General features: G+C 42.1%; 1 protein-coding gene across 13 annotated transcripts in view; it reads right to left on the bottom strand.

The window, feature by feature from the left end:
• Positions 1-206: 206 nt before the first annotated feature.
• The window catches only part of TIAM1 (TIAM Rac1 associated GEF 1), a 192,899-nt gene continuing 181,846 nt past the window's right edge, over positions 207-11,259 (bottom strand). For all 13 annotated transcript variants that reach the window (XM_061453660.1, XM_061453665.1, XM_061453663.1 and 10 more), the window contains 8 exons: positions 10,739-10,918; positions 10,522-10,640; positions 8,686-8,794; positions 7,105-7,163; positions 6,051-6,153; positions 5,214-5,301; positions 4,191-4,363; positions 207-2,224 (listed from right to left, as the gene is read on the bottom strand). In XM_061453660.1, the coding sequence (XP_061309644.1) occupies positions 1,740-2,224; positions 4,191-4,363; positions 5,214-5,301; positions 6,051-6,153; positions 7,105-7,163; positions 8,686-8,794; positions 10,522-10,640; positions 10,739-10,918 (1,316 nt within the window). In that variant the 3' untranslated portion in view covers positions 207-1,739. The remainder of the gene's footprint in view (positions 2,225-4,190; positions 4,364-5,213; positions 5,302-6,050; positions 6,154-7,104; positions 7,164-8,685; positions 8,795-10,521; positions 10,641-10,738; positions 10,919-11,259) is intronic.

Genomic DNA, 11,259 nt, shown 5'->3' with positions numbered 1-11,259 from the left:
CAACTGACACGTAGATGATATAAAACAATGATGTGATAATACAAAGGGTATAGAAACCTTTCTAAAGCTTTTACGAAAAGAAATCAGAAAATAGCAAAAGGTTAATAGAGAAAGCTTTCATAAGATCAAGTATAGTGCACCAAAAACCAGAAAGAAGGGGGCAAGGGGAGAATGCTAGCTGGGACACAAAGACAGTGATGGATTTGGGGGGGAATAATTTTTGTTATCTTTTAAAATAGAGTCAGAGTGGATTTTATAAAATATAATCCTAAAGCTATTATAAAATTTAAGGTTTTCAAAGTACCTACTAATGTGTCAAACATCAATAGATACCATCAAAAACAAACAAAACCAAAACAAAACAAAACGAAAAAAAAGAAAAAAAAAAAGAAAAAGAAAATTTCATAGAATCTTCCTTTTTTCCTACAGGTGAAACTGAAGTGGGAAAAGCTATAAAAATCTTAAAAAAAAAAGTGCTATTTTGTGTTTCATATTTGGAAGTCTACTTAAAACCCACAAGATTTTAGTCACATTTTACCCTGTTTTAGATGCTTAAATAAAGATTTAAAATGTTAAAGAGGTTCACTTGTGTAGAACTTGTTCATAATCTATTGCAGTGGAAAAGCTTTTATAAAGGAATTAAAATACACTAGTTTCACCCACAGTAGCAGAGTGGATGAGGTCAGTTTTTTTGGCCATGAATTCCCTGTCCCCTAAGCCCAAACTTTGCCGGAGAGAGCGGACCAAATGGATGTGTGATGTTGTTACACTGGCTCCAGCGAGGTTACACTCCAACCTCCATCCGAGGTGGATCGGTTTGGTCCACTACAGTTCAGTCATGTAATTTTATTTTATTCTTTTTATTATCTAACTAAACTCCAGTCTCAAACATATACAATAATCCTCTGTCTGAAGAAAGTTATACCTAAATAAGAGTTTCCAGTTCATATTTTAATATAAAACCACCATTCCTATCCCTCTGCAAAAAGCTAGCCTTGTATCCTAGACGTGGAGCTACGCTAATGCTGTAAAACTTATATCCCTTTGTGCCCCTGCATCTCAGGTAAAGTACAAAAAAATATTTCTTCAAGTGTTAAATTTGGATCTCTTTTAAGAGAGTTTGGCATCTTTGTAATAGTATGTAAAACTAGAGCTTCCAACATTGACATTAAATTAGACCAGCCACAGACCAAGAGGACTTAACACAACATAAATCCCAAACCTTTCCTCACACACTCTTAAAATACATGTATAGTCTCTTACATTTAAAGAGGGAAAAGTAATAAGAGTACTGCAACTGTACACATTAAAAAGGCAGTTTCCTCGTTAAGGAGATGAGCCTACGACTGACATTTTACGGCTATAAAACCCTCTGTTTGTTGTGCTCTGTTTAAGCTAGTTCGCTGCATGTAGGTTAAGACATCCAGAGTAATTTGTTTTCCAGTGATTATATTCTCCCCGTACTTGATTTCAGCCCCTGATTATTTTAGAATAAATAAAATAGTGTGAAAGCCCTTGGTAACATAAGACAGGACCTTAAGCTTATTCTGTTCCAGGTTTTGAGCATTTTACAGTTGCCTAAAGTGTGGCCACATGGCTTTGGACCAATTCAGCTGCCGAAATGGTGTGTGCAAGTGTGCAATCTATCGGGATCAGCTCTCCGCAGTGTGCGGGGGCAGGAGGGAGGGATGAGGGCGGGAAGGGGAGACCTACGCATCTAGGCGGGGAAGGGGACTGGTTTAGAGCTCTGTGTTCAGTTTCCTGCTCGGGACAAAGTCTTCACGCCTGACCCAGATGACCTCCTCGCCGTGGCCCTCCACGTCGCCGTTGATGCCGGAAAAGGCCGCCTGCTTCTTCAGCTGGGTCATCCTGGAGGCATGCGTGTTCATGGTTGGGCGCGAGTGGTCCCCTCGGCATGGCTGGCTGCTTGTGATGGAGGCCGCCTGCAGCCGCTCCTGAAGGTCTCGGTCAGCCACAGCACCTCTCATGGCCTCGCAGTACTCATCATCATCGCTGAGGATGTCCGTTTCCTTGATGTCCTCCTGCTCCTCATACTGAGCAAGGTCAAACTGTTCCTCTACCCAGCGGTCAGTGTCCCCACTGTGTGTGGACTGCTGGGGCTCTTTTTCAGGGCTGCTTGTGTAGACGGCATCTGAGTCAATGGTAAACCTGTTTCGGGCCAGCCGCCGCCTCCTCCTCCCAAGAGACTTGCTTGGGGCTGACACTGCACACACACAAAGATAAAACCCCACGGGCTTTTTACACAAGGTACAATTCTCTTTAAAAAGACAGTCTTCCAGGGTCCCTTTATTTAACACCACTAGGCACAAAGCAGGCAGACTCCCACGAATTACCTAGTCATTCAGCATACTCTCTGCAAACAAGTCACACTTCACTCAGGTCCTCAGCACGGGTCTCTCTCCAGCTGAAAAAGGGAGTTTCTGCTACTCAGATCCACAGTTGGGCTAATGGCCCACAATTGCTGTTCCTCATAAGCCGTAGGCAGGCAGCCAGCTAGCACAAAGTGCATCTGTTCAGCTCAGCTTCTCGCACGCAGTGCCCTGCTGTCAGCACACTGCAAAAACCAACTACCCTTACACTTCAGTATGGGAAATTGCTTTGTCCCAAGTAAAAGCAAAACTGTAGGTTTCCAAGTAGCTACCTCAGTGCTGAAAATGCTGCAATCACTGCATTATTTATGGGGATGTAAGTTCCCTGTCCAGGATCTGCTGCTTCCCTCCCCGCTCCCTCCCTACCGGGGTGGGGGGGAACAGAAAACCACAGTACCAGAAAAACTTTCAGAAGTTCCTTACTCAGCATCAGCTGGTCTACTAGCTTTTGCAACTGGCCCAATTAGCAAATTCACATCTTCTGTGTTGGAACATCTTCAGAAGAGGCTTGTGAGGCAAAAGGGGATGAATCCTGCAGCCGAAGGACCTGCAGGCATTCCAGTGCTTTATGTGCACTCACACGTAGCTCCACGGCAAGCAGGTGAACTTCCCGGTTATAGTTTGTCCCCTTCCACTAAACAGCACCTTAGCACTTCCAGTATGTACTTATTAAACTCTAGCTTGGGGGTGAGGTTACCTTTTAATATTCCTGAACCTCAAAACATGCATTAAGTATGACAGCTCAGCAGTTGTAAATTTTAACTGTAGTGAGAGGTCTGGACTTTAAGAGGAGATTTTAATCTCTGCAGAATTCATCATGCAAATGTGCCAACGAGCCAAACTGAAAGAAAGTTTGGCATCTGCAGATTAGCCCAACAGGCTGGTTGAATAAGCACTGTGCTAAAACAGTTGCATTTTGGCCCTCCTTTGACTCTTCTTCCTTACAATTTTAAGTGTCTCTAAGGCAGATGGCTAGCAACACCCTGAGTGAGAAGCCATGCTGCAAATGTTATTGGTCTGGCCTGCCCATTACAGAAGAGGAACAGAAAGCCTGGTGCTCTGCATTGCTGGATCTAATGAGCAGAAAAAGATAAACCAAACCCAAAACCAGACCAGAACAAAACATGCAGCGGTGCCGTGTACTTTTCAGTTGGAAGCAAATGTTTCTTCCCTCCATCATCTAGTGTTCTGAAAATGAAAACCTGCTTTTCCCTGGGATTCACTGTTTTTGCCTGAAGTCAACTGAAAGGGAAAATCCATCGTTTAGGACAGGCTATTACAAAAAGAATAGTATCAAGTGCATGCTTCTCAAAATGTGAGAAGTAGAAGCACGTGCCCTTCAGCAACAGAGCTGAAAAGGCTAAAATGGAGGACATACAATGCTATCTCTTCAAACAAAGCCACTCACTCAGGGGAGCCGATTTTTCTTGTGCATTTTAGTTTAAAAGTGCTAGGGTTAACTTGAAATTCTGTACATGCTTTTAAGAAATATGCAGCAGGCTTCTGCTTTGTTCAGCTGAAACCCATCTCCAGATTAAAGTGCACAGCCAATCGGTATTGACAAGAATCCCATTTCTTCCTTCCTCACCAGAAGGACTCCTCTGAAGCTGAGCCTTGAGTGCAAAGCAAGGTAAATAGAGGCAATGTAAGGCTCTCAAGGAGATGAAGCATGGAAAATAAGCAGTTTTTACATACTCAGGAGAAAATATTAATCCTAATATACAAGTAACAGACACCGCCACATGTCCTACAACGGTGCTGGGGTTACTGGGATCTTGAAAGTCTGTAGCCCTACAGTACCTGCCCTGTTCATGGCTGGCCTTGCACCTTTTAGAGCACACAATCTTTTTCCACCAAAAGGAACATATTGCTGGGATGAGGGCAAACTTTCGGTTTTAAGAAGTTGTCTTCTGTGTTTATCCCGTAAAATCGAGTGCACTGCCTTCAGGAAGTCCTTCCTGTGTTCTGGTGAACTGAAACATAGGCAAGAATATAAAAGGCAGTGTTATCTCTTGGGAACCGCTAAAAGCTCTCTGTAAATGAGATAAATAATGGCCAGTTCTGTAATTTAAGACAGCACAAACTGACTGGCATGCACTTCCCCCAGAGAAGACTCAATAAAAAACAGAATTTTCAAAGCAAAGCTAAATCAACAGTCATTGCAATGGACATCCAAGGAAACAAATACACTGTTCATTAACAAAGCATTTAGCCATTTACCCCTCTCAAGTCTTCCTTTCCCTCCATTACCTATCACACACTTCGCTTTGTTCGATACACATCAAGCTGACCTATGGTGACTAATTAAATCGTTTGTCTCCTGTTAACACACACCAAGCAGAAGTTCCTAGCTAGTAGTAGGAATTAGCTTGGTATCAGCTCTGCTGGAATCTGGTTTATTTGTGTACCACGTTCTTATTTGAACTCTAAAACACATCAGTGCAACCACCACAATGGACAAAGCTTACTTAAGGAGAGAGCAATGCCCTAAGAGCAGGAGTCAGAATGCGGTGGCATGAAAGGTGCCAGCTAAACATGACACATTAGAAGCTACCTGGCATAAAGATGCACTGCTGGCATTTAACTGGATGTAAATTTTAGAACGAAAACTGTAATAAGGATATTCCCATAATGGTGCAAGGCTGATCAAATATATGCCTTTATTTTAATCCATTTTAAGAAATTCTTCTTGCTAGAAATAAGGCTTTAACACCCTCTCCCCACCTTCCTAGCTTGCTCTTCACAGATTGCCTTAAAGCAAAGACACAGGCAAGCTGGGGTCCAGAGAAGCAGCTGCCATTGAAAATACAGTAACACACTTACCTACAGCAAAGGTGAAACGTTCTTTCTGGCCTGCCTTCAGACTCAGATTTAACATGGACAATCTCACATACAGAATTGGCTTCTGCATCTAAAGTGAAAAGCAAGCAGAACTTCATATCAGTTTCTTATATTTAAACTTATCATTTATTCGATAATTCTGCTGATAATATTAAGCCATGGCTGAAAGGCAGCAGTGGGCAACTGACTGATGAAACAACAGACTTAAACTTGCCAAAAACTAGTAGTATTTTATATGCACCCAGTCCCATAAAAAAATATGGGGAAAACCCCCCAAAATCTCAAACCAAAACCAAAACCCAAACCCAAAAGACAACATCCAAACAAAAACAATCCAGCTTTTCAGGTATTCCATAGAGTAATGTAACATTCTACAGCTACCTACCATGTTCTTTCCAATTTCTCTTATGGATTAGAAAGGGAACAAATTGTTTAAAATTATGAAATTTTTAATACTACAAGTTTCACATGAAGCCATCAACCACAAAAACCAAGAATTCACTAGCTCTGTTGTCTCATGGCTGCAAGACTGCCTTCTAGTCTCCAGAAGAGGAACAGAGTGAACCAGTCAGCAACAACTTTGCCCTGTTTCCCCAGAACCCTGCCTAGCTTCAGAAAAGTACTGACAAACCAGAGATACACAACTGGAGCTTTTGCTCCTTCATCTCTCTCTCCAGGACTATTATGGATGTTGTGGTTAAGGGTTCCTTTTTCAGGTCCCAGAAACTGCATGCACATGTACTAAGGACAAACATCGGTCAGTGAACCCCCTGGCCAAACACTTAGAACCCTGCCAAATTCATGCAGCGGGAACATTACCTGCACTTGCCAATGCACGAACTTGAAGTGCTTCTAAAGGTATCATGTGGCGAAAGCGGAATGGATCCCAGTCTTCATAAATTGAAGCTCTATGTGATCCTCCCTGGAAGAATTTCAAAATACCATTAGGAAATGAGACACCCTGAGATAGACACAAAGTTCTCCTGTGCCCTGCACGGAGAATGTCCAGCTAGGGACTTGTTGCAATTCTTATTTTCTCACTACAGCATCCTAGTAACCAGTGTCACTGAAGTGCCTATCCATCAAGAGCTTGCTAAAATCCAGACAAAAGCAACCATAAGGCCAGTCAATCTTATTAATGATCTCAACAGTCATTTGAGACCAATGCCGCATTCTCTCCTCCAAGTGCACATACGTGCACAAACATGCATTAGTTTTGCTTTAGTCACTTCAAAGTTATCTTGTGGCCAGTTGACAAATCATATAAGCATTTCAAATCACACTTCAGTTTATGCCATAGGTGGGAACCAAAACGTTTTCTGCAATAATATAAACTGTGTTCCCTATTCTGGTAGTATGTGTTTACCGTCAAGCTTAGCTTTAACTTTTAAACCCAAACTCCAGTAGGATCCACTGGTATGTATATACTGTAGGCTCATTTAATTTAGCTGAGAGCAGCCAGCACTTGCTCAGTGGCATACAACAGCCAGGACTGAAATGAGGGCATTGTGTTTCCCTAGGAAAAATGACAGACATCAGCTCTCATATTTGGTTCATATACACTGACCAAAGAGTCAAACACAAGAGAGATGTTCAAGGTGATACCTTGTTTCATGAAAGTCCACTCCACAGCATAGAATGGATGGCACAAGCAACATGAGAGAGAGCAAAGGATAAACTAAATGAACACTTTCAGACTGCTGCACCCAGGATGAACAGCAGGCCACTTGGCATTACCCAGAACCTCAGCTGTGTGGCTGAGAACAAGGATCACATATAAGCACACTCTAGCACCACAGCTTTATGGAAAGGAAATCTTGATCGCAGCACTACAAGTGCACACAGCATCACGAAAATAGTCCATGCAACTTACAAGTTTCTTCTTCTGTTTGGAACCATCCTTATACACAAGGACCACAGCAGTTTTGAACACTAGAGAAAGTGAGAAACAAAAGCCATGTAGTCAGTAAGGATGTAAACGGGTCTCCTCTATGCCCATCCACGCAGACCTTTCAACTGTTCAGACAGCCCTTGCCTGAGTCAGGGAGGGAAGGCAGGAGTAAACCTACCAGCCCTCTTGCATACTCTTCCAAAAAAAACGAAGCTCAACAGCTTTTACCACACAAAGTCACTTGAAACTTAAGAGTTGGAGTTATTATTATCAGAACAATTATTCGAACAGCAACAGTTCCATATGAAAATTTAGAAAACTTTAATCCCCCTAGCTAAGTTCACCTTGGACAAATGACGAGCATCCAGCTACGTGCAGCCAGTCAGCATGGACAGGATTTGAACTACTTGCAGGTGGGACAGAGATCTATACTGAATCAAAAAGCGAGCACCACTGGCAAGCAGATGTGTAATCCAATTCCTCTTTTGCCACATAACCTCCACATGGAGCTGGAGTTTGTCTTTCAAGACTCCAGTTTTCCTTGCTATCTCTTTTTTTCAGGTCTCAAGTGCAGCCTTTGTTTTCAGACTGAATTGCATGGACACTTCATTTTGGACACCTTATGAAACTAATACAAAGATTTTTTGGAGTAATTAAGAGTTGCTGCACATTCCTAGCAGCTTTCATGAGGCCATTCAGCTTCAGGGTATGGCCAGGTGCTTTCCCAGCTTATAGGAAAGCAGTCAATTTTTCTATGCTCTTCCAGAGGAAAGCTGAAAGTCTTCATTTGTTATGTGTTTCATATAAAACAAAAAAAAAAAATCACTGGCTTCCTAATCAGCATCACTTTCTGGAAACAAAAGGAAAAAGCCCACTGTCTCTAAAGAATTTAGGAACAAATAAAGAAAGCTCAGCACACTCTGCATTACTTCACGTAATTCTGAAAATAAGAGAGATGTGTGATTTAGCCAATATAAGCTATCACGTACCTTTCCATGGGACCATACTTCCATCCAGTGGAAAGACCTTGAGATCTGTGCCAACAGCAGTCTCAATTTCTAGTTTGACCACCCAAGAGAGACCTCTGCTTGGAGGGAAACAGACCACTCCAAAGCAAGCCACTGGGAGTCCTGGCTTAGCTTTTAAGCACTTTTTAAAGCTTAGATAGACAAGTTCTTCCTGGCAGAAGGCATGGAGAAAAAAAGGTAAAGCCTCTACAAGCCCCCATCACATTCTACAGGTGTGAAGTAGAGTTACTTGGCCTTGACCACACTACTGATCTGTATCTTTTCAGAGACAAATACCTTTCTATATAGTTCTGAGTTCATAGCCTTGGATACAGGTTTAAGAAACTCTTGCACTATTACAGCAGTTATCTCCAAATTCTTCACCAGTTTTAGATCAACACAAAGAGAATTTGACCACTGCAGCAAAGAAACAAATACAATTTCAAGTTCCAGCCAACCTTGCTGACAGCAATGCTCAACTACCTTCAACAAATATCTGCAAAGTCACAGCTAACAGCCTTTTAGGCATTGAAAATAAAATTACTAGGATACAAACCAAATGCTGCCAGCTCAGGTTCCTTCTTCCATTTCCCCAGGGAAGCAGGAGGATTCAGCCATATCACTGTATTATGCAAGAGCAAGTCTCCCATTGAAAGGTCTGCAACCTGTCAACACAAAGACATGCACAAAGACACAATGTGTAATCAGTTCAAGTAAGCTTACTTGAATTTTCAGTTCAAGAAAGTTGGACTGAAATTTATTCCCAAAAGAACAATAAAAAGCCACACACACAAACTTTTGGAATATTTCATCAGATGACTGCAAGCATGTGCAAACAGGCTGTGACAGTGGGCAACAGATGCATGTAAACCCTTAAATGGTGAGCATAAATTAGGAAAAGTCAAACTCAGAGTCTGGCTCTCATAATCTGGGGGGAACTCAGGGCAAACCCCATATATTTTCCTTGCATTTTTTCTTCTCTTTGTCCATCTTTCTCCCTACCAGCTCCTTTTCATTTTGTTTGAACATTTAAGCATAGCCCCCATGCCACACACACAGTTTGTGGTAAAATTTAGAGACCACATCATGTAAAGCAAACAAAGCACTTCCTCCCCACAGTTGCTATGGCTCTTGATTTCACCCTATGGCTCATCTGTGCAAACCACATTGCTGGAAACAGACTAATAAAGGAGTTCATAACAATTGTTGGAAGATACTAATACTGCAGCAACCAAATCTTTCACTTTGACTTACAGTCTCCCAGACTGACAAATGAAGGACTGTCCCCAGTCTAGGGACTACGTTATCACATTCCCCAACCTTCCTGCCAGTGAAGTCTGACTTTTACCAAAGGACACCACAAACACCATCAGTACAACAATCTGAGAGCTCCCCAATTAGAACAGCAACACTAACAGATGTGTTAACTGTCTCCTTTCCCAGATTAACACCAGATTACTCTCCCAACAGATGTACTGACATGCTGTCTCTACCACTGCTTGCCAGCACCAACCCTTGTCTCTGCCCTCTACCCACCACCAGATCCTCCTTGCTGTCACTATCCAGCTCTCATGCTTCTCAATTATGTCAACACTACTTCAACACTACTCAACCCCAGACCTACTTTGCTTTGTAGCCCAATGCCTCTTATGTGTGTAACTTCATCCTGGCTGCTAGCAAAACCTCATTACCATTACTTCATACGATCATGTCTCTCTCCAGCCTTCACACATCACTGCTCCCATCGGCCCTTTAGTGTTTCTACCTCTCTTAAGTCTCCCTTGACCTTACTTCATGCCCTTTTTACTGCCCACCACCCTCCTTCCCTGGGCTGCTGGACTGCAGACCTATGTTTTACTGGTAAATGGAGAGTCCAGGTCTCAGCCTGAAACTTCAAGATACCTTCCACAGGTTTCTGAGATGGTCAGCCAGTACTGAGCCACACTGGATCTTCACATGTTTGCATAGTGCTATACGACACATCTAGACTGAAGCCCAAGGCTCTCTCACATATCAAGCCCACTAACACACTTTCTAAAAGAGAAACAGCAGTTTCTCACACACTGCACCTCACATTTTGAGCTCTTTAAATTGACTAAAGAGCTAAGTACAGACTTGCCTCAGCATGACAGTCCACTCAGATTGGTGGGACGAAATTACTTCTGTGGAACAAGGAGAGCTAAGGCATGGACATCATCATAGTGAGCAGCACATTAGGATGTGATTTTGACTCAAGCACAACATTGCTTAATTCATGTTGGTGAGTTAACCCACTGCTTCTTTAGATTGGTCCCACTTGCTGAATCATACATGGAAAGCCAGTTTTTGAATATAACATTCATGCTACAGGCACCAAATAACAGCCTTTTTCTCTTAAATTTCATCATGTTACCTCTTTTTTCTCCCCTGTTTGTTCTGCTATGAGTTGGTCAAACACTGCCCCGTATTCTTCATGGATTTTCTGCATTTCATTAATATGGCTGGCAACTTTGTTCATTGTTTTTATGGCCACTAGAAGAAAGTGGAAAAAAAAGTATTTTTAAGCCTCTGAGAGGAGGGCTATAGATCAGAGGTTAAACAGGGAAAAGCAACTTAGGTTAGCTGCCTACCATCAAGGTGATAATGTTCTTCACTGTCTACATCAGTCAGAGCAAAGAGCTCCTTCAGCAGGAGAGGGTATTTCAGTATCCGCTGGATGGGTTTGATGAGGTATGATTCCAGTGTGGAGGAGTGCTGCCGTCGAGGATTCTGAGCATCCAGAAATGCCTTGAAAGCAGTGTCTGTCTTGGCTGGAAGAATAAAATGAAGCAATTGGATAAATCAAAAACTGTAAAAGCTGCTCTGATAAAGTGACTTTTCCAGCTTCAAATTCATATATACAGAAACATTTTGCAAGGAAGTGCAGATTTATCAAGTCTACAGTACTGGATTTATGCACTTCAGGTTTTCAGTTACTGAAACTTTGCCACAGGTATGCTATTTATGATTTAACAGCAGGCATCCACCTACTGTATCAATACATATAGTTTTTATTTTCACTATTCACAGTATACCTGTGGATAGTGAAAATTGAGTTGACCTTGCAACTATTTTAGAGCAGGATGAACTGTTTTAATCATCTGTTTCCTTT

Source organism: Pezoporus flaviventris, unplaced genomic scaffold (genome assembly GCF_033815535.1).
Source record: "Pezoporus flaviventris isolate CSIRO_AGI_PZ_B2104156 unplaced genomic scaffold, CSIRO_AGI_Pfla_v1 ptg000015l, whole genome shotgun sequence".
Taxonomy (NCBI): Eukaryota; Metazoa; Chordata; class Aves; order Psittaciformes; family Psittacidae; genus Pezoporus; species Pezoporus flaviventris.
Note: the sequence above shows the minus strand (reverse complement) of the source record. Positions and strands in the feature narration are given on the sequence as shown.